Genomic DNA, 24,964 nt, shown 5'->3' with positions numbered 1-24,964 from the left:
GAAATTATCTGTGTTGTGTCCATGATTTCCAGTTCTGGTGTGTATACATATATGATGGTCATAGTAACTGAATTCATTGTTTTTACTGGACATGACATTGTCAATATATCTAAAAAAAACTATTTTACAATGTGACAATTCATCTTTTTAACAAGACATATATACATAAGCATGGACATTGATAAATACAGCAGTTTATCTATAACATGACCTGCTGTCAATGCTAACATCAGTAAGGTCAAAGTGCAAGCACAGCAAGTCACACACATAGTAAGGGAAGTAATTCTAATGTGAATTCAACAGTTAATTTAAGAAATAAAAGGAAGATTTAGCTTTATTTTTGTAATTGATTTTAATGATAACAATTTCTTATAAAGATAACAACATTTCCATTTGAATAGAATTTACATACTGAGAAGTAATCTGTACATTAACACCACAAACATAATTATGTATATGCAAAGGACATCTCCAGTATCCTTCCTCTGTGTATCAGCACAATTTTATACATGGCCAAGAACATTTGTAATGTTGAGCAAAATCACAATCAAAATAAACAGGTACAGCTTTATTATGTACCTAGTGAGACAAAGTCTACATGAAGTAGTATGATCAGTGCAACAGTAACCAAGATGATATCAGGAACACTCTCTGGGAACAACTGACCTGCACTCTGACCACTGAGAGAGAATTATCTAATAAAACACACCATGTAGTCATCACTGAGGAACCTGATGCAGTTTTCTTGGACAATCTATCTGACAGGTTTAGGACGTTGGACAGTCATCTCTTGGATCAGCTGATATCAAGCCTTAATGCATGTTCTCCACTCCTGGCATGATGATTTTAAATCACAGAACATGTTAATTACCAGAACAGAGAAGCTAGAAATGTAATTTTGACCTTTGCAAATGTCCTTGAGTTGACATTTACCGTATCATTTAACCTCAAGCTGTACTTTGATATTAATGGCTGCTAACTCTGCCACAAGGTATCTGAACACAAACGGCACAGTTATAACATTAATAGTGTCTGAACGTTTACATAACATACAGGTCCATTTACGTCTCATTTCTGACGTTACTGCAGCAACAGCTGCCGCTGGGCGCTCCAAAAGGGGAGATAACAAGCTTCCACACTCTGTGCAAACATGCACCTGCAATGTCATCAAAATGACTTTATTAAAAGTTTGAAAGCAACAAATGAAAAAATAAACAAAATCCAGTCACTAACTGACTAGCATCTCATGCTCAACAAATAAATAAACAAATAATCAGCTTCCCTCGTATGGACTCAAAAATTTCCATGTATTTGATCAATCTTTCTCTATTAAATACATGGAAATTTTGGAAACTCCATACAAGGGTAACTGATTATTCACTTACTTACCTATTTGTTCAGATGTTGTTGAGATGCTGATCAGATAGAAGATGTCAGAAATACAGGAATCAGCGTCCTTATCTGGAACTTCCTGATTTGCAGATATATTCACTTATGCTGTCTTGTTGATAATACTTACAACATTCTTCACAATTTAAAGACTTGTTTACCAAAAATTTATTTTACAACATCATATTGTCACTTACCATGGATTTGTCAGAGCAGTTAAGGAGGCGATCTTGTAAGAGGAAGGCTGTACCATGAGCAATCATGCCGTCTCTCTCCATCTCCCCGAATCTGATTCCTCCGCCACGCTTCCTTCCCTTAACAGGTTGGTGGGTCAGCTGATCAACAGGACCAGTAGATCTCACCTGTTGTGAAATACTTATACAAGTGAGCTAAATGAGACACCATACATGTAAGTTTACTTTCCCAACTTTTGGGATATGTTTATTGCAAAAAAATAAGTTCATTAAAAAAAAACAATACCATCAAATAATTATGAGATATTAGTGTTATTTTATTCAAGTTTTTCTTTCAACCCTGCCAAAGTTACAGTTATGTCAACACAAAACCACATCACAAAAAACCTGTTTAATTTCCACCAGTGTCTCTGCGGTTACTGTACCTGGAATTTGTCAGAAACCATGTGACGTAGACGTTGGTAGTAAACAACACCTATGAAGATGTCCGCCTCCAACTCCAGTCCACTAGATCCGCTGTACATTCGCTCAGTCCCATAGTAGTTATAGCCCGCTGAAATCATCAGTAAATCCAGAAATTAAATTAGTTATGTGCATCTATAATCTACTACTCATAATTAATTCTAGTGACAAGTCAATTTCAGCTGATCACTAATTCCTATGAATAAAACTGCAATTTTATAATATTTTTAAATGATATCATTTTTTTAAAATTTTAGCGTTCATACCTTTTGTTAGAATATCTCCAAAGTAATCAATAGCTGGCTGGTCTTCAGAGAACTTGAATGGTGTTGCGTCATGACAAAGACCATGGCTAGCGGCAGACTTACCCGCCATACTCTCGATCATCATACCTGTGTGAAAATAGGAATAATTTAAAGATGTATTAATATTTGCTTGTTTCTTTCTAGTCTCTAATTATTGATTTTGCTATGTTGAAATAACCTATTTATTAAGCTTTATTCTGTTTATAATTGAGTATAAAAGCTTCAGGAAAAGACAAATTAAATGTTAAGCCATCTAAACTGTTACATTTTTGCCATTCTTCATATCAGTTTTAAAAACTAAACAATATCATTATCTAACTGTGAGAAACTGTCCCGCCATCATTGTCTGTAAGACACTGTCCTGCCATCATTGTCTGTAAGGCACTGTCCTGCCATCATCGTCTGTAAGGCACTGTCCTGCCATCATTGTCTGTAAGGCACTGTCCTGCCATCATTGTGGTAAGGCACTGTCCTGCCATCATTGTCTGTAAGACACTGTCCTGTCATCATTGTGGTAAGGCACTGTCCTGCCATCATTGTCTGTAAGACACTGTCCTGCCGTCATAGTCTGTAAGACACTGTCTTGTAATCATAGTCTGTAAGACACTGTCCTGTCATCATTGTCTGTAAGACACTGTCCTGCCATCATCGTCTGTAAGACAGTGTCCTGTCATCATTATCTGTAAGACACTGTCCTGCCATCATCGTCTGTAAGACAGTGTCCTGCCATCATCGTCTGTAAGACACTGTTCTGCCATCATTGTCTGTAAGACACTGTCCTGCCATCATTGTCTGTAAGACTCTGTCCTGCCATCATTGTCTGTAAGACACTGTCCTGCCATAATTGTCTGTAAGACACTGTCCTGCCATCATAGTCTGTAAGACCATGTTTGTCATTATTCTGACAACTTACCTATGGTCATTCTTGATGGGAAGCCGTGCGGGTTGAACAGAATGTCAGGCGTCATCCCACTTTCTGTAAATGGCATGTTTTCCACTGGCCACAACATACTAAAAGTAATCATTAAGTAGATTTTAATTTAACACAACCACATGACATATCAAATAACCATTAATTTGAGTTCAATTTATTTAAACCACATTACCTATTTGGCGATTAAACTGCAATTAATATCTTCACATTGCTGAAAAACTTTTTACCTGTGAGAACATTTGGCTTGTCCATTCCAGTGAAAATATGAATTGAAATGTTGTTTTGATTTGTATGAAGATAAATGACAATGTGGTTCAATAGCCTTAACTGCTACAATAAAGTCACAACCCATTTCTAACCAAATGAAACTTGACAACAGCTGGCATCATCATGGATCTCTGATATGGATGTAGACATTGATATATGAGGATTTCTAAAACCCCTAAACCCAAAAGGCTCAAAAGAACAAACCATACATGCTATTGTCGTAGTGCATTTCAAATTTTTGAATGAGGTGCAAAGTGGTTTTGCTGGTGATTCTAACCATAGGAAGACCTTTCAAATGTGCTGTTTACAGACGTTATCAACTTCAATATATATCTAAAACTCACAAAATCCTTCCTGTCCACATCAACTGGTGATATATATGTTAAGCCATAATGCAGTAAATTTATGCATCCTGGTAAAACTTACCTACAAATTCCTTTTTGTCCATGTCGACTTGCAAATTTATCTCCTATGATAGGATTTCTCTGTTAAATCAAACATGGCTTGTTAAACATGTACCACACAATTGTCAAGCCTTATCATCAAACCCTTTTCACATAAAATCATCATTCAGGTTTGGTTATTTGTCAAATATCGTAAAATTTACGATATTTTCAAATAGAATATTTACATAGTAATAGGGATTATCTTTATGTTATCATCATTTTTTAAAACATATTTACAAAACAGAAATATTATTTCTTAAATCAGAAAGTAACTGATGATTTGAAAATCCTACAGATCCATACTTCTCTACAAGCAGATTTATTGTCCAAAATTTTTAACCCCAAAAATGTGGTAAATGATGTGGAAAAATAAAGATATTTCTCCAAACGAGTTCTCTGAACAACTGCAACACTTTTACCAATGATATATAAAGTGGATGTTGCTCAAAATGAATTATCTACGTAACCTAAATAAACAATGACATTGCATTTCTATTTCATATCAAAATTGTGAAATTTTTGTTACTTGTGTCACAATACTTATGTTACATCAGGATATGAGTACAGGGCAAAAGTTAATGACCCATCAAATATAACAGTTAACATTATCTAACATATTAACATACCTTACCTTGTTTGTCTATTTTCAATGAAAGTGTTGTGTTTTATACAGAATGTATTAATAATAAACAATGTCTTTTTCCAGCTTCAAAGATCTCACAAGGACAGGCTTATATCTTCTGTACCATATTGATTTGATTGTATTTTGAAATCTAAATGAAACTAAAGTCAGTTACAGACCTTGATGCGAAGTCCAATGCAGATTTTGTTGAGTTCACTGGTACCAAGGTCATTACCAAGGATCTTTATGTAATCCACATGGGCAGGCTCAGCACTTTTGTACATCTCTACTCTGCTCTCACCAGTCTGGAGGTTGTAATAGCTGTGACAACAGACATCAAAGGAGATGCGATACAGATTATTACAAGGGTCACACAGTAATATCAGGGGTAATTAGAAGTGATTAAATTGTAAAATGATTACCAACTTCATCAACTATGAAAATTTTTCTTTGATGTTTCTTCTGTCACATTTAAAATCGTGTCTGATAATAAAACTTTTATCTATCTCTATATTCATTAACACCAAATGAATAAATTAAATCAAGAAGCATATCAACACAATTCTAATAATCTAGCGATATGTTAGAAGTTTTCAATTCATAGACATAATAAATATTTCATTGATCATCACTGAATACCTCTACTTGTTTGTGAAGAGTTTATTGAACTGCAGGTCTTGTATCTATGTAAATAACTAATGATGTTGTTTTTGTTAAAGGAACAATTTTGTTTTGCAGTTTTATCCCAACACTACACCCTGTAAAGAAGTGTAACAAGAGAACCAATGGGCCTGCATCGCTCACCTTGTATACAATGCTTTTCACAAACACATTATCATTAATCAGGAGAAAAGATTTAAAGGGGAATGTTGATATCTGAAGACCGACACAGAATATGATGCATATCACACCACGAGATCAACTTATCTGACCCTACAAACCATGTGCTTGTGTATTATCTGCACACCTCGTACAGTGGGAGTTGTTCCCCTTTGGAATAATCTTGCCAAATAAGTGTAATATATAGGAACATGGCTGGTATGATTGCTTTAAAACCATCTGTTTTATGATAACAGCTACAGCTTACTTCTTCTATATATTATGATATTACCATATATGTACATCACACTCTGAGAGTGTTTTCATTTGTTTTTCTTGTATCACCTGACTGTGTGATATACAAGTGTTCATTATTAAATAACTGATTTCCACTTTACCTAAGCCAATGTGTCTTTATGTAAATAAATAAGCTGTTACCTGTATAACCATATGTACTGGGATATTGTTGAGAAATTACACTTGTTTTTGTCACTAGAATAGCACAACAGTGCTGATACTGGTATGTTTTCATTATGTGCCATTAACTCTAAGGAGCTAAAAATAGAACCAATAATAGTAACACTAGTATCTGACAGTATTTGGATCAGTGTTCTATTTTTAAAACAGCTCCCCCATACCTGTAGTAGGGATCCCCATCCTGTAGATATGCTCCAATATATGGTAATCCATCCACATCAAGTTTGCCTTCAGTAACCTTTCTATCTCCCTTACAGCCTAAAAAAGATGCCTTTTATAGTTGATGTGCAAAATCTGTTTTTAACATCTAGTCATGTTAGAGTTTACTTTCTTCAATTTTATTGTATAAAGATAAACTCATTTCCAGCCTGAACATGTAAAATTGTAATTACTCTGACAATATAGCTGTTCAAAATATACTTCATGGGCTACATACTCAGATAATATGAGATGATAAGTTAACTCACCAAAGACAAGACTTGAATTCTGGCCGCGACTTGAACGGTCTTTTGCTGCTAAATTTATTATCTGACAGAGGAAAATAAAACATTAAATGAAATCAGAATCTCAGACTGAAATATTGAAATTATAAAGAACTCCTAACTCATAAGAACATTTGGTCCAATCAAAACTTAATTAGCATATAGTTAAGGCTATTTCTATAAGTCAAGGTTTAATGTTAGAATTATGTAACTACTTAATGACAAAAGAGTATAAAGAGGGAAATGATATTTAATATATAATACCTCTGCTTTGTGAACAGTTGCATGTCCAAAGCCTCTTTCAAATGATGATTTGTTCAGGATCATGGCATCCTCCATATCATACCCCTGGTAAACAAAATACAAAAAAATTTCATAACATACCCCTGGTAAACAGAATGCAAAAAAGTTCATATCATACCCCTGGTAAACAAAATACAAAAAAATTTCATATCATATCCCTGGTAAACAGAATGCAAAAAAGTTCATATCATACCCCTGGTAAACAAAATACAAAAAAGTTCATATCATACCCCTGGTAAACAAAATACAAAAAAATTTCATATCATACCCCTGGTAAACAGAATGCAAAAAAGTTCATATCATACCCCTGGTAAACAAAATACAAACAAATTTCATATCATACCCCTGGTAAACAGAATGCAAAAAAGTTCATATCATACCCCTGGTAAACAAAATACAAAAAAATTTCATATCATACCCCTGGTAAACAGAATGCAAAAAAGTTCATATACCCCTGGTAAACAAAATACAAAAAAATTTCATATCATACCCCTGGTAAACAAAATACAAAAAAATTTCATATCATACCCCTGGTAAACAAAATACAAAAAAATTTCATATCATACCCCTGGTAAACAAAATACAAAAAAATTTCATATCATACCCCTGGTAAACAAAATACAAAAAAATTTCATATCATACCCCTGGTAAACAAAATACAAAAAAATTTCATATCATACCCCTGGTAAACAGAATACAAAAAAATTTCATATCATACCCCTGGTAAACAGAATGCAAAAAAGTTCATATCATACCCCTGGTAAACAGAATGCAAAAAAGTTCATATCATACCCCTGGTAAACAGAATGCAAAAAAGTTCATATCATACCCCTGGTAAACAAAATACAAAAAAATTTCATATCATACCCCTGGTAAACAGAATGCAAAAAAGTTCATATCATACCCCTGGTAAACAGAATACAAAAAAGTTCATATCATACCCCTGGTAAGTAGAATACAAAAGAGGAAATAACGATCATTAGTAGATAGAATTCAAAATGATTCATATCCTACTGATGGTAAATAGACTACAAAACAGTACATGTACATCCCTGGACATCTAGGGACCTAAGGACAGATGAGTTTAATACTTGCTAAGTAAGAAGAAAACCTATTGACTGATGGATTGTATAAGTTTATATACTTACTGTGTAACATGGGGTCTACAGATATAAAGACAGTGTGAGTTTATATCCTTACTGTGTAAGGGGAGGTCTGTAGATTTAAGGATTGTTGGTTTATATACTTACTATGTAAGGGGAGGTCTGTAGATTTAAGGATTGTGGGTTTATATACTGTGTAAGGGGAGGTCTGTAGATTTAAGGATTGTGAGTTTATATACTTACTGTGTAAGAGATAACAGCTACTACAGCATTGGTTCCTACTGGGTATTCATCTATGTTATAATAGTCATACATGTAGGGACGAACCATGGGCGTCTGGGGCGTCTGTATTCTGTAGAGTTTGTTGTCGGATCTATGTCCAAGAGCATGACAAGGTGTACCCATTGTCTGTTTACCCATCTATAAACAACAAAATACGTCCAAATAACTGAAGTACAATGTCATCATTCAGAAATTCACATGATAATTTGTCAAATGGATCTTTCTGAAACATTTCTTTTATTCCAAAACAGCTGTTTCATACATAACTTCTTCTGACCTAATATTTTGGTGATTAAAAAAAAAGCTCTGTTTCATTCAATTCAAGATTTGTGATAAGAATTCCAATGATGTAATTAAAATCTAGCTAGTTAGATCCAAATAATTTGGCAAATGGTACAAGTGCTTAAAACTAATATAAAATAAAATCATTTTTTTTTCATAGCTTGAGTACCAAACATCATGACTTAGTGGCCAATATTAGACAACACCATTTTGGATGCAAATGTTGTAATTTGTGGCAAAAAAAACCTCCTGAAATCAGTATGTTCATCCAGAAGATTAAAAATAATACTATCAGGTTGTTTGTAAATGTTATACTTACCTGGCATTGGTAGATATTCCTGGGACTTTGGTTGAAGTCTGAGAATGGTGTCAGACAGGCTACCGTAGACAACATTGCCATTTCTGTGAGTTCCTGATGGGTCACGATCTATAGAACAGTGACAATACATGTCGTCAGTGGAGAATATCCTAACTCTTAATCATTGGAAATATCGTAATATATCTATATTAATCTTGCCTTCAATCAATGTCGAAGAAAATATTCATAGTGAGGTGAAAAGGATTCTGTCAGGTTACCAATTTTTTATCTAAATCATCAGAAATATTACACAACAAACATATACCAACCTTTTGATTCTGGTGAGTTTCCTCATCATTTAAACTGATGTCCATATAAACTTGTTCAAATGTGCCAACCATCTCATTTTTCTGCAGGCTCAGGTTTCGAACAGGTCGCATCATCCTTGCCGGAGTTGTAAAGATATAAAGACCAGGGTACTGACTGGCGAATTCAGTTTTTGGTACAAACCCAACCTCTGTTACTGGAGGCACCTACATTGTGTCAATTTGGATTAGTATAGTCATCAAAATTAAATTCTATCAACATGCATTGTTTGCCTTCTAACTAATTTTAAAAGTTGTCGATATGGTGAATAAATGCTAGGAAAAAAATGTCTGTTGATACAGCAATTTACCGTAAAAACTTGAAAAAGAAAGATGCTGCTTATTTTCTTTCAGTGTAAGTAAAAATGCAGGCTTATTTACATAATAAACTACAGGCTCATTTTCAGGATAAGCTTGTTTTTGAGGTCGACATGCATTTAAGAGTTTAGGGTCATTTGACAGTGAATGATTGGATGATTTGTATTCAAAGCATATGAGATTTTACAAGATGTAGGAGTTGTCTCCCTTCCATCTTTCACTTGTTAAATATAAACCCTCTGTTACATTGTATATATTGTACACATTCTAACATCTCCATGACCTTTACTCCTCCATCAGATGTACTCCTACCTTGTTCAGACCTTCCACTTTCATGACACGGATTTTTTGTGCTACTCCTTCTGCTAAGCTGTTGTGTATGTTGCCGATGACTTTCCCATCCACCATAACACGATAATTGTCACTGTACTGTCCCACGGGAGGTGCATCTAATGGGGTCACTCCCAGGGAACACAGTAACTTAGGCAGGTGGATGCTACTGTACAATTTGTTAATTATCTGTGAACAAGTGATAATATGACAGTTTTATACATAACACACTTGATCTTAAATTTTTATTTCACTAACCAGTTGTGATCTACTTAAAACTATAAATAATATCTTATTTTTAATCCTTAAATTCCACATTTGTGGCACATGTTTATCTGATCAGTTTGTGAAAGGAAACATAAAAATTTATTGCAAAACACACTTTATTGTGTGGTTATGTTTTGATGTGCCTGTATTCTGATTTAGAATTATTACATTACATCACATACTGATTACATACATCTTGGAGATACAAGTATATACCTTATCTTTAATAAAGATAATTGTATCTCCATGTATATACCTTATCTTTAATAAAGATAATTGTATCTCCATGTATATACCTGATCTTTAATAAAGGTAATTGTATCTCCATGTATATACCTGATCTTTAATAAAGATAATATAAAAATCAAAATTAATTATTGTTATGCTATTTTACAAAATCTCCAGTTTTACTTTGAAACAGTGATACATAAAACCTTTCATGGTTACATTTGATATGCCACCATCTATCTTCTGTGTGAAAGTCATTAAGACGTACCCGTCTTGGATTGCCTATCTTTGGTGTACATGCGGTAGATATATAGTTATTGTGTCTTTCTCTATACAAGTTATTGTTATGTGATTTAACCATAACACAACAAACTCAGGTTTTAGTTTGAAACAGTGATAAAATTGTGTAATAAGTGGTCACTTCTCAGTATACCTGGCAGAGGGCAGTCATGTGATTCATTAGGCCACAAGGAGTTCCATCAGGGGTGTGCACAGGACAGATAAATCCTGAAATATAATATTGCACTTGCATAAATGGAATATAAATACATCTGATAAATCAAAGGCAATCTAAGGAACTATCAATATATTTCATGAAATCATGAATTTTTTACAATGATATTGTCAAATCTGTCAAATTCTATTCATTAATCAATCTTTTTGGTATGTGATTATATATAGATTTCTATATTTACTTAAGCATTGAATCATCATGTTATGGTATTTACAGTTGATATAAATGACTTTGTTGTACAGGTGATATTGTATGTCAGTTGGAATAGCCATTTTAATACTGAACTGGCATCATCTCTATCCCCACAATAATCACAATGAGCTTGCCTTGGCATTTACAGTCTCCTAAATCACAGATCTCTCTTAACTTAACTAGAACTGTCGCCTAGTAGCTGACCAATACCCCTCGCACACTGCAACGAGTCAATGGATAAGTTAAAGTGTTATTCTGAGAGTAATTGACATATTCTGCATGTGCCTGCATTTCTGGAAATCAGAATGGGTGGAATACATGTTGTTCATGATCAAGAGAGTCAATACAATTGAATCACAAGGGCCACAGCTTGCCTAAACACTGATGTTTGTCATGGCAACGAAACCTATTTTATAATGTTTGGCATCTTAACCCTATGTACACAAATCTCTCTTAACTTAAATAATGACATTGTCATGCAAATGTAAAAATAAAAATATATCATTAATCAACAAATTTATTTAACAGGGATTACAGATTATTCCAGTATACTTTTCTTTCATTGTCATGCAAATGTAAAAATAAAAATATATCATTAATCAACAAATTTATTTAACAGATTGATTTTTTTCCCTTTCAGATCAATTTGTTTTAAACACACAAGTTACAAGATATCTTCTTACCCCAGGATTCTGGTAACATTTTCCTGACAGCAGTGGTTCTCATCTCTGCGAAGAAGGAACCTCTGTGTATACAGCGGAAATGAGAGATATACCGCAGAAAGTTCAACTTGTCTGCAACAATGGTTAGACCTGACGCCTGAAGGAATAAGCAAAGATGAACATTACATGATTGCTCTAACAACAGTCTGTCGACAATAGAAGTAACCTAGTAGTAGGAGGCACAACATCACAGATAATATATGTAGGACAACTTCTTCATGTAACCCATGAATTACCAAGGAATGTTTACAAATTAGTTTAATATGTTGATGGTTCCTATTTCAACATTCCATCAATGATCAACTTCTCCATCCTTGGAAAACATTTTTCAAAATATTTAAATACTTTTAACAATGAACTTGAGGAACTTATTCAATTTACGACAGTTACTGTAAAGGATTAATAGAATGTGCAAATAACTAGAAAATATGCACCTTTTGTGTAAAATATAACAAATATACATTGCATTTTAGGGGATAGAATGCTTGTTTTTAAGCAGATACTGGAGATAAGATCATGAATTTGTTTCGACACAAAAAAAGTCAAGTGTTAAAATGACAAAATCAAGATCTAATCTGCAGTATATGCATCATACAAACACACCATGTCTATTCTAAAATAATCTGTGCCTAAAAACAATGTAATTAACACAGTATGAACAAAATTAAATAAAAACTGAGAACTGTGCAATTTTGTTTTAAAAGGTCCCTAATTTGTTTTTAGCCAATCAAAATGTCCCTTTCAACCATTGATGACGTAAAAGCCCCACCCACATTCCAGTCTAGTTGTTAAAGAGAATCAGGAAGCTGAGACATATGAAAAGGTTTGTATCTCTGCCTGGATTATCTGTCTAAATTGTTGTTTACATTGATTCTTGGTGTATGTACCCTAAAAAATTTATGTCGACTTTAGATCTGTAAAGGTATTTATTCACAAAAGTAGACAGATAAAACAAGTGATATTTTGGAGAGGCATTGACAAGTGATCGTGACTGGAGACTCCTCCAAAGTTGTCAACATGTTTCTTTCAAATGGAGATTGGGATTTATGTATCATTCTCTACAGAATTATCCAGTAATGGTAGGAGACAATACTATGTGATATGATATGAAGTTGATCCCTGGACTATGTTCAACCATGTAAAACCAATAGGCTGGTCATACAATCAGAACTGTTCTAATACCTGCATCAGTCCCAGTCCCGTTCGAGATATCAGGTTTCCTGTGGTCATCAAATACTCCACAGACCTTGTAATTGCATCGACACGGCGACTGGTATTTTGTAAAGAAGCTACAAAAAGAACAAAAGCATTTTTGTTTTGAAATAAACCTCTTTCTACTAACCTAGTCAATATACAGTGAATGAATTCAAAAGCCCATTTGTATCAAAATGTTTGTCAAATAAAGAATTAAGGATATTCCATATGATAAATTTAGGGAAGTTCCAAAATTAAATGTGTGAGTAGGAGGGGCAGATAAATTGGTTTTTGTGGGTAGTTTGCATCAATTTACTGTAGCGGACTAGCCACAAGCAAGTTTCGTTATTGCCAAGATTTGTTATGACTACAAAATAATGACAACATGTGAAATAAATGAAGTAAAAATGGCATATAAGGAGTTCTTCTATCCACTGCCTGCCTTGAAAACGTCCAGTATACGTATGGTAGCTAATGGATTGAAAATTCACAACTTTCCAAGTTTGAAATGTGTGGTTTTTTTTCTGTTTTGAAACATCTATATCTAGTGTGTTTATGCATGCAGAAATAGGAAATATTCAGTGTTCTTTTTCATTCAGTTTGAGAAAAAAAATTACATTTTGAAAACAATACTAAACTAGCATCCTTTTCAGTCATCTGTTTTTCACATTATTTATCAAAGAATTCAGAAATATACCAAGGAATATAGTGACATTTTCAGAAAAAAGAAAACAATATTTACAATCATTTACACTATAGCTGTTGCCTGCTTTGTCCTTCAGCTTTGCTTCTTTCTCTACCTGCATTCTTAGACTTCTCACCCAGTCATGAATTTTCTCCTGCAAAATAAAACTTTTATCAGTCAATTTTATTAATATTTTTGTCATCATTTTAATTCAAAGTATGTCTGTACAAAAGTTACTGAAGGTGGAGCATCAATACCTGGATTTCATAATTTAATTCTTGGTTTTCACGTTTCAGGTCACAAAGCTAGAAGTCAGACATCTAGCCTAGGTGGATGGAACATGTAAACTGGGCATAAAAACTACAAATGTATGAAATCTGGATGTTGAAACTCTCTCTCCTGTATACTTTGTATTTACTTTCCCAAGGGACTCTAGTGAATACTTTTAGCTTTCCATCTATGATTCCTACAACAAATACAAATCTACAACTAAGGACAACCAGAAGGTTGGTTCTGTCCCACTCCTTATCTAAAATTATCTCTATAAATTAAAGAACTTTCCTAGAATAGAATGAAAGTATGTACATGACAAAAGATATGAAAATAGTAAATCTATTGGAAACCTCTTACTAACCTTGACAAACATACAGAAGAGATGACCACTGAGTAGCACCTCCTGATACATAGTATTGTCAGCACTTTCCTCTGCACATTCTCCTCGAGCAAATGCAAACAGCTTTCTTGTCATGTATCTGACAACAATACATAGATCAGTTATAGAACTATCCCTAATGTAGTATCTATTCAGTTATTATACTTGTATGAATGACTTTTAAATGTATATATAGATAAATATATATAAACTTTACTTATTTTACAACAATTGTGATACAAGCTATCAGCTTATATTAATCACTCTTGTTGGCCTTTATGGAAGTGTGCACAGAGGTCTTACTGTGGGAGGAAACCAAAGTACCCGGGGAAAACCCACACAATCCAGCAGGTGACCCCATACCTATTCATGTCCATTCTGGGAAGTGCATCCCTGAATAGCTAAGTGAAAAGCATTACCACTGCACCACCTGATCATCCATAACAAGAGATCCCAGAGAGATATTGTCGCCCACTGTCGTTTGATCTTTATTTGCTCTTTGAAAGTTAGATCTTTTCACTTTTTTCTCTTCTCTTCTCTGTTTTTGCTCTTAATGATAAGAAATTTGAACATTCCTTTGCAAAAATTGCAATGATAATCTTTACCTGCCAGATCAAACCTGGTCACCTGAAAGCAATTTCTTTTTTTATGACCAGTCCCAAAATCAAACAGGCACAAAATGGGACCAAGATTAACCTATAAAAGAAATTTGAGAGAAATATCAATAACAAACTTTTGAATCCAAGAAGGCCACCTGTTGGTTATTATTTTTCTGATCAGTGCCAAAATCAAAGATGCACACCTAGATATCAAAGGAAACAAACACACAAAATTGGAGAAAGATCTATGTCGTAGTTCTTCAGAAATAGCGATAAGAATCTCGCAAAGTCAAAATCCAGAATGGCTGCCTGTCAGTCATTTTGTTTTTCTGATCAGACCCAAAATCAAATGGGCACAACTAGGGACCAAGGGGTACCTACATATGAAATATGAAATATGAAAGATCCATCCAGTGCTTCTCAAGAAATAGCAATAACAATATTGGTTTATGGGCGGACAGCAGACGCACGATGGACAGGACGTATGGATGGACCAATGACCACAGACTTAGGCAATTTGAATAGCCCAGCATCTGATGATGGTGGGCTAAAAATGTACACCTTTGAATGTGGTTACTACATACTGAAATAATTATATCAGACTAAATATCAGTAGTACATGATAAGTTGTTTAAATATCAGCAGTACATTAAAAGTTGTTTAAATAATTAGTAATAACAGCAATCGATAATTGAAAATTATAAAGCCTGTATCAGCATATATTGAAATCAATTGTTTAAGTACTACCAAGTAATCATAAGATGATTGTATGTTTACATGAGTATTACAAAACCTGCACAAAGTCTATAGTGACCATACTAACATATCTGTATGGACCTTTTAAGAACACAATAATCCTTGCTCTAAACATTGGATTTTTCAACAGCTTATACTTACAATAAAAGGTTGAACTTATCAGTATTGGAATCCAAGTGAATTGCAATGCAATGCCTGAAGAAGAAAGATATTTCTGAATTTAATGAATCAAAATGTTTTCAGTTTGGTTTCAACCCAAAATCCTGACATCCACCTCTACTCTCACCATAATATTTCAACCCAAAGTCCTGACATCCACCTCCACTCTCTATACAATATCACAACCGAAAATCCCGACATCCACCTCCACTCTCTATACAATATCACAACCCAAAGTCCTGACATCCACATCCACTCTCTATACAATATCATAACTCAAAGTCCTGACATCCACATCCACTCTCTATACAATATCACAACCCAAAGTCCTGACATCCACATCCACTCTCTATACAATATCACAACCTAAAGTCCTGACATCCACCTCCACTCTCTATACAATATCATAACCCAAAGTCCTGACATCCACCTCCACTCTCTATACAATATCATAACCCAAAGTCCTGACATCCACATCCACTCTCTATACAATATCACAACCTAAAGTCCTGACATCCACCTCCACTCTCTATACAATATCACAACCCAAAGTCCTGACATCCACATCCACTCTCTATACAATATCATAACTCAAAGTCCTGACATCCACATCCACTCTCTATACAATATCACAACCCAAAGTCCTGACATCCACCTCCACTCTCACTATAACATTTCAACCCAAAATCCTGACATCCACCTCCACTCTCACCATAATAATTCAACCCAAAGTCCTGACATCCACCTCCACTCTCTATACAATATCACAACCTAAAGTCCTGACATCCAACTCCACTCTCTAAACAATATCATAACCCAAAGTCCTGACACCCACTTCCACTCACTCTATACAATTTTCAACCCAATGTCTTGACACCCACTGCCATTCTCTGCACAATCCATCAACCCAAAGTCCTGCATTCACCTCTACTCTCTTTACAATTGTCAACACATGTCCTGACATCCACACACACTTTCTGTACAATCTGTCCACCCAAAGTCCTTACATCGACTCGCTCTACAATCTGTCACCCTAGTCTCCTAACATCCACATCCACTTTTGTACAATCTCTCAACCAAAAGTTCAGACATCCAATTCCACTCTCTGTACAATCTCTCAACCAAACATCCTGACATCCACTTCCACTCTCTGTACAATCTCTCAACCAAACATCCTGACATCCACTTCCACTCTCTGTACAATCTCTCAACTAAACATACTGACATCCACTTCTTCTCTCTGTACAATCCCTCTACCAAACACCCTGACATCCACTTCCACTCTCGGTATAATTTCTCAACCAAACATCTGACATCCAATTCCACTCTCTGTACAATCCCTCCACTAAACATCCTGACATCCACTTCTACTCTCTGTACAATCCCTCCACTAAACAACCTGACATCCACTTCCACTATCTGTACAATCCCTCCACTAAACAACCTGACATCCACTTCCACTATCTGTACAATCCCTCCACTAAACATCCTGACATCCGCTTCCACTCTCTGGACAATCCATCAACCCAAAATCCTAATATCCACCTCAATGCTCTGTACAATCTGTCAACCTACAGTCCTTCTATTCACATCCACTCTCTGACATCTGCCTAATAAAACTTCAAGGTTCTTGACGTTCAAAGTTACACCTTCCCACAACAGCCAGACACATTTCTTGGTAATTTCAAACACAAAGCATTCAGCACAAGTCTTTATACACAAACACTTACTTTAACAGGTATCTGGCTACGTCTGTATCAGAATACCACACTGGGAGATCAAGTTTGATGCGGAAGCGTTCCCCGATTAGCTTCAAGATGCTGGACTGAGTCAGAAGGCCTTCATCCTGTGCCTGCCGTAGCATTGCTACCATACAACTAGTGATAAAGTGGTAACAAAGATAATTATGTTTAGTGATAGAGGTAGAAATGCATATATCTTGTAATAAATATCAGTAGACTACATGAAATCAAATTTAGTATTAAACCTACTTACCCTATACAGGAGCCGCAGATTCATTTTACTGATGCCATGTACAATTCTCATATAGGTAACAGTTCCGTCTCCAATTTCTCATCAAACATATTTGATAAGCAGTAGTAGTATTTTCAAGATTTCAATAATATTCACATATAATAATCATTCAGTAATACTAACGATGAGTTATTCTGTTTACAGTGATACTTAGTAGAGAATTACCCCTTATAATAAGTGTCATCTTCTTTCCCCTGGATCAGCTCATCATAGATGTATTTGTCCGTGACTGTTAACAGAGCCTGCCAAACACATACACAAATATCTATGCAAATCTGCCTCAAATCATTTCAAGAACATAGTCTGTGGATGTGTACATGAACTTCAAATCTTGTACAGAACCTGTAAACATACTTTCATTTGATGCCATCAAATTTAAACGCAATATCATTTTTTGGGAAATTAGCACCACTGTTCTTTTATATATATGACATAAAAAAATTGTAAGAAGAGTAATCATATCTTAACAATACTGTCAACTTGAAATGTGCCAAAAATAAACTTACTTCTACAACGTGTACAACAATAATAAAAGTACAAAGTGCACCATAGAAAAGTTACTAATAAAGGGGACGTGTTTATATAGACATGTAAATGATGAATATCAGAAGCTGATAATGATAAATCTATCAACAAATAAGATTCTTTATTCCTTCCCAGTTTGAATTTTCTGTACGTAAGCATCACATTTTTACTTTATGAATGAGAGCGTTGCTCACCTTGAGAATAAACATGACAGGTACAAAGAACATTTCCTTGTTGTAAGTGAAGCTGAGTGTTGCCATCCCGTTCGACAGGTAGTGTAGAATGTTAGTCTGTAACAAAAACACTTATTATGGTAGATACACATACCCAATACTGTAATTCACTACTCGCAGTACCCACTAATTTAACATTACACAGACAGAGAAGTCTTAACAATCATTCTTTTTCACCAAACCTCTGACATTATGCTTTCTTGCCCTACATAGTGTTCTACAGCGAATCAAACATCTATGTCAACAAATATGAGTGACAATAAGTAAATAACTGTAAATTTCAAATGGTGGTTATCATAGAGAGTGGCATTTAGGTCAAAAGTCATGTAACACTGGATCAAGGTAAAAAAAACCCATGAGGGACAGGCACTGTTGCAAGTCTGATAACGGGAGGGATGTGTACTCCAGTGTGATACATCATGGCTATATACCGGTGGTGTGATTGAATAAAGCAGACAGGTACTCACTCTCTGTCAGTCCAGCATGTGTGAAGTAAACTGGATGAAAAAAACTACCATGGTAGATCATTGGAGTCTGAGAATGATAAGTTCCGCACATAAGCAGAGGAAGTGAATAGGGAGCAGAGTGAAGGACAGACTATGTAACAACTCCAAGTAAATTAAACTTGGAGGGAGAAAATCAAATACCATGTGTCATGTTGTTGTGTGACACTGTGTCAGCAAAATCACTTACAATGCCACTTTGATCATCAAGAACACATCGGATTGATACACCATACTCTGTATATTGTTTGCCCCGGTTCTTCCAGGATGGGCGTGTCATGCAGGTTGGCTGTCAAACAGAAAGGTATCAAGATAACAATGCTCTACATACATTTAATTCATAAGTTATAACAGGTGGACAGCAAATATAATGCAGATAGCTTACTACAGTAATCTTTGGAAATTAAATATTTGAGTCTTTGACTCATTGCAATTTTCCTGTGAAATTCACTCAGATCTAACCCATTAAATTTCTTTGCAATGGATTCATCGATATTTCAGAAATGGTGTTCCTGACCTGCCGAAAAAAAGTTCTACAAAATATCAATTACAGTAACTAGTGCTTGACATTGTGCTTGTGTGTCATGCAGATGGGTTATTTAAATAGCAATGAAGGATATTATCATATACAGGTAGTAGATATGTATAAGCTTTTGGAGTAGAAAGGATATGTGCATTATCTGAGATGTCATACTGGGGTCTTTCAGAAGTGAATGTTATTTCAAATATTTGCATAAGTGAAATTGATAAACAAAGGTTTATTAGAAATAGAATTTCATTTGTTGTCTAATAGTAAATTCCTGAAAAATCTAATAAAATCCAACCATGGATATTGATAAGTGGTAACAATTTACCAATATATGTACAATCTATATACCTACATAATTACGTCTGGGCATTACAAGCATTCTGACCACTTTTTCCAGTCCATTTACTACAAAATAACCTCCCATCTCCTGTAATCAAAAATAAAACATGAAAAAACAAGGAAAACAAAAACAAGAAAAACTCTCTGATCTCAATAATATTATATGAAAAATCTGCATATTTGAATGCTGCAGTTATTTTTCAAATTTACACAAAAATGATAGAATTAACATCGAAAACCATACGGAACAATAAAAAATCTCTGGACAAGAGTTAAGATGCTGCAAAAAGCAAAAACTTTCAAAACGTGCTATAACAAGAGATTTCAGACAATAATAAATATGAAACAAGTGGAAATAACTCTTCCAAATACAGTTGAATAAAACAGCTGTTCAGGGGGAAAAAAATGCAATTCTTGTCACGATGGCTGAGCTTAATGGCCTGCTGTATAAAAATGTGAAGATGATACAAGATTTCTTCCTCATTAGCACATTTATTCATAAAGCTGTGACCTAGAAAAGTCATTGTAGTAGCAGTGGAAAATCAACATTGACAGGGTTAGAATATCTCTTCACCTGTGCAGTGAGTATTATAATGTTGATTAGAATATCTGGTAGAAGTTAATCACACAGTATTATAACATTACTATGTACCTCTGCTTCCTCGCCTCTCTTTATCAGATCAGCTGGACTCAGCTTACTCAAGTTACAGCCATCAGACTAAAAGGAGAAAAAGTAAAAACATCAACACAACATACATGTGGCATGAATATATACTCTACATAAGATTTCATTTACAATGTACACTGAAATATACATATACATACATGTCATAGGGATGAAACACAACTCATGTTTCCCTTGTTTATTGTATATTTATTTCAAAATACGACAGAGATTAGCCCTTCCAAAGCTGTACATAGCTTTGTGAGGTTGTCTGTACAGTGTCATCAAGGACGACAATGGATACGTCCAGGACAGCGATGAGGTATCACCCAAAAAGCCCTGAACACCACCAGCAAGGTTGTTTTAAAATCTTACTTCCATGCTTTCCCTCACTCACATGAAATAGATAGTATGACAAGCAGGTAAACTAACATCCGCCCGACCAATTATAGTCAACGCCATTTACAAAGGCAAATAAAAGTTGATGCAATACCTAACATGTCCAACCATATGAACATCAATAGGACATCGACACATGGACACCATGACAGTGTTTGTACATATAAACCAGGGCTCTCGATCTGCAAGATTTGGGGCCGATATTCGGCCCCCAAATTTTCCCAATTCTAAGGAAAACACCATTAATTTTCCAAATTCTAAGGGCCCCGGGCCCAGGCCCCAGTCCCAAAATGGGGTGTGAGAGCCCTGCAAACAATCAAGTGATTGAGTACATCAACTACGCAATTCCAAATGATAATATATAATATATATGTACATTGTATTCACAAATATACATTATCACCTGTAATTAATTTTATACCAATTATCAACTTTGATATATATTATCTGAAGTAATATAAACTATGTATAATTGTCAGGTTTTTTTTTAGATTAATATGGCAGAAATCTTCATTACTAGCTTAACAATGGTCTGTAAAAATGATCATCTTAAGATTACAAAGGACTGACAAGCACATTAAACCATGAATCCTTTATAAAGCAAGTCATTCTTACAACGATATCACAGTAAAGCAATTTTCTTTACAGATTTTTTTATCATTGCATATATATGAATATCAAGTGTATCACCTTATGAAGAATGATAGTTGGTTATTGCTGAAGTATGCACATGAAAATGTTAATTAACAATAACAAAAATGAAATCCTTAAATGTTCACGAACACTCTGGATATGTACATTTTTGCCTCATACATAATAACACATACGCACAAAACACTGTCACCTGTAAACAGAAATAGCTTTCCTGCCAAATATGTAGGCGATTAATGTTACTTATCTCATAATTCTGAATTGACTTAAGAGTTTTCAAATAATATTTTCCAAAACCATTACAAAATCTGGCGCTGACAAACAGAATTTTATTGACTGTGTTACTACTGTCATTTCTGCCTGCCATTATTTTTTTGTGTTTACAAATGAACTGCCTTGATTTCAAAATTATGGTGTGATATTATCATTGCTAAATGTGAGAGAGGTTTCCTAAACCAAAGAAGTGGTCAAGATGGCTGATGGAAATGGACTGTGAATATTGAGATAGCATAGAAACGCATGTAACAAGAAATGTATAAAGCATGTCCAATCATAACAAAATTTTTACCATGATGTCCCTTTCATTGGTCTGATTTAATTTTTTCATATAAAACATTCTAGATAATCCCTTTGGTAAATAATGATAATACCTTCAAAAGTCAAAATCTGAAATGTGTGGCACAACTTAGACCCAAACACACTTAGGTTTGATAAGATCGTTTCAGTAATTATTGAGAAGTGTGATAAAATCCAAAATGACAGCTGGTAGACAAGGAGGTTGTTATTGTCCATACAAGATGAAATGATCTTGACATTTTCTGTGAGTTACCTTGACCATGATAGGGATGGTTCCAATTTCTTTATCTAGAGTCCCACTGATGTTGTCATTGACTGACCACATAAGCTGTATTTTCAGAGACCCTTTGTACGTAACACCTCTCTCCCGACACTAAAACACAACCTCATTTATTAAATATGCAGCATTTTATTGACCATCATGTAATTCTTATTCAAATATCAGCAACCTGGTATGCTTATTTCTTCACTTTTCTGTCAGCAATGAGAAAATAAAACATTATGTATAAACTATCAGTAATTTAGAACTGACCTAGTACAATGTATGTACTGTAACAAGCAATGAAACCTAAAGGTCTTCTTACTTAATTACAGGAATGTGCATGTCACGAACAGTGTTTAACTGAATTTTTAAAAAAATTGAATACCCTTATCATAAAAAGTATTTCACAAAACATACATGCAAGCGTGTAATTATACAAAAATGTATTGATTTCAGAATGCTTTACATGTACCTTAAATCATCTAACAATTTTAAATGAATATTGAAGAGAATAACTGACATGACAAAAGCTGAATATGAATATATTAAAATATATATTGAAAATTTCTGATTCCTTTTAAAAATGGTATATACTGCTTTTAAAATATGCACTTTACATTACCTCAGCTGGGTACACTCTTTGTGTAACAGCGTAATTGTTGCCCTGAGCAACCCTGGGCTGATATAAGGTGGCATCCTGATCAAATGCAAACAAATAGAAAGATTTCACTTTTTTTTTTAAATATTTCTTTCAACTTTAACTTTAGCATTGACATTGATTTTATAATCAGACTGTCATTCCTTCTTCACTAGTATTTTGACTTAACAAATATAAAAGAAACAAAAGCTAGAATTAATGTTAGAGGTAATACACTCTATGTTCAAGGCAAATAACATTGATAATAAGTAATCTTTCCATCTGTTAAATTCAGTTCTGTAAGACATTGAATGTACAATGGTAAGTATACATAAATAAAAAAAACTGACCAACTTTCCTTCATAAAAAAATAACCTCATAGTATCCTTCAGTGTATTCCAATCTAAACTAAAACAAAGAAGTATTCACTTCCAGGATTCTCAGAAAATTTCTTTAAATCTCTTGTAGCAATAAAAACACTGACTAGGATAAACAGACTTCATTCATTATTACCAATGTTTGAATTGTGTAACAATACTGAAATTTTGAGTAAGTATAATGTTAGAGTCAGAATGATACGTTTATAACAAAAGAAAATATATCCATTTCAGAGATTATGATGACATCATCAAATCATGAAGAATTGTAAAAAGCAAAGATGTAGAAATCTTACCAACACTTTAAACCTGACACGGTCTCCATTTGGTAAAGCAAACTCTGTAGATGGAATATTCTGAAGAAAAAACAGTTTTGATGTACATAGATATACAAAATTGTATATTAATATACAGTAAACTATAATTTACCTATTATCTGATTTAGTTTAGGTAAAATTTAGTTAAGCAATAAGTAACCAAATTTTTGTTCAAAGATTCAAGGTTTACACACTGGTGAGACAAACAGACACATATACAATATACAGACCAATAACTGTGATGCTATATCATCTCCGTAATTTCTGTGAAGGGATCATAATTAAATCTTGTATGTATTGTTGACAGCATGGTAGTCAGTAAAGCATGAACTTAAGTGTTATTTCGTTCAGATGGAGCTATATTCATATCTATTTTAGGCCAGCCAAAAATGTGTTTTCTGTAATATATATTTGAATTTTTTTAAGCTGAAAGATCTTGACTTTAGAAAATTGTCTCAAAACAATTGTATAGGTATATATATATATATGTGTGTGTGCAAAATAGATTGGGTAGGTAGGGCTGCAGGAAAAGATTAATATTTTTTGTTGGCCTAATGTTCCATGGTATGAAATTTACCACTATTGATTTGGCTACTGAGAATATTTACAACTTCATAAACGTCTCTCAGGATTAATATTAAGTGATTACACACTACTGGTTGATCTTTAATCTATAAACCTACCTTGACTGCTGTAGATAAGCCTTCCTTCAAGAAAAAGTTAAATGATTCTACATGAGGTTTCGTCAGTTCCTGCAAAGGCTGTAATGACACAAAATGAAAAACATACAAACATCTTCATGGCATATATGTAACAGATATTTGTGAAACAAAACAAAAATGCACGAGATCACAGAAAGCTTCCTTTTTCACCCATCTTTGTAGTATCAGTATTAGTTCTATGCAAGATTGGTCTTTTTCCTTGATTTTGCCTAATAGACCTTCACGTCTCCACAGTTAGGTATCTATTACTGAACAAAACGGATCTTAAGAATTGGAACCTGCATTGTATGACTCTAATATAAGCCAACCTGGTTATGTGGTAGAAACGATGAGTAGACAAACACTTTAAAAGAACACACTCTGCTCTCTGTAACATTACCAGTATTTGGGAAACAAGTAGAGTAACAGTAAAAATACAAATAAGTATCATACCAAATGCTGATATTCTTTTGGAATGGCATAATTAACCGTCGTTAGATTCTTAAAAGACGGTTGCTTACTCCCTTCTGTTGACATTTTGAGAAAATCTTCCACGTGCTTTCAACAGGAT

General features: G+C 34.2%; 1 protein-coding gene across 1 annotated transcript; it reads right to left on the bottom strand.

Annotated features, from left to right (window-relative positions):
- Positions 1–376: 376 nt before the first annotated feature.
- LOC132556402 (DNA-directed RNA polymerase I subunit RPA2-like) lies at positions 377–24,964 on the bottom strand. Its single transcript, XM_060220814.1, has 31 exons — positions 24,847–24,964; positions 24,376–24,453; positions 23,672–23,731; positions 22,984–23,058; positions 22,353–22,472; positions 20,462–20,527; positions 19,823–19,897; positions 19,132–19,230; positions 18,400–18,495; positions 17,846–17,922; positions 17,377–17,523; positions 15,629–15,682; positions 14,115–14,232; positions 13,538–13,634; positions 12,784–12,890; positions 11,563–11,698; positions 10,607–10,680; positions 9,661–9,867; positions 8,995–9,198; positions 8,687–8,794; positions 8,047–8,223; positions 6,662–6,745; positions 6,383–6,443; positions 6,077–6,173; positions 4,799–4,940; positions 3,978–4,036; positions 3,264–3,361; positions 2,312–2,437; positions 2,009–2,136; positions 1,587–1,751; positions 377–1,156 (listed from the first exon to the last, which is right to left on the bottom strand). Exons 1-31 carry the CDS (start codon positions 24,928–24,930, stop codon positions 938–940), a joined length of 3,438 nt encoding a protein of 1,145 aa, XP_060076797.1. The 5' UTR covers positions 24,931–24,964; the 3' UTR covers positions 377–937.

The sequence above is a fragment of the Ylistrum balloti genome, unplaced genomic scaffold (assembly GCF_031769215.1).
Source record: "Ylistrum balloti isolate Yb309-2 unplaced genomic scaffold, AGI_CSIRO_Ybal_v1 Utg370568, whole genome shotgun sequence".
In the NCBI taxonomy this organism is placed as follows: Eukaryota; Metazoa; Mollusca; class Bivalvia; order Pectinida; family Pectinidae; genus Ylistrum; species Ylistrum balloti.
The sequence above is the reverse complement of the archived record's forward strand: the minus strand, read 5'-3'. Positions and strand labels throughout refer to the sequence as shown.

Bases quoted from the DNA above. Each gene is read 5' to 3' on its own strand.
- LOC132556402 (XM_060220814.1), bottom strand. From the start codon at position 24,930: ATGTCAACAGAAGGGAGTAAGCAACCGTCTTTTAAGAATCTAACGACG. The intron at 2,438-3,263 runs GTAAGTTGTCAG...ATTTTCACACAG, and splicing joins CCCATCAAGAATGACCATAG to GTATGATGATCGAGAGTATG. The intron at 1,752-2,008 runs GTACAGTAACCG...ATTTCACAACAG, and splicing joins TGGTTTCTGACAAATTCCAG to GTGAGATCTACTGGTCCTGT.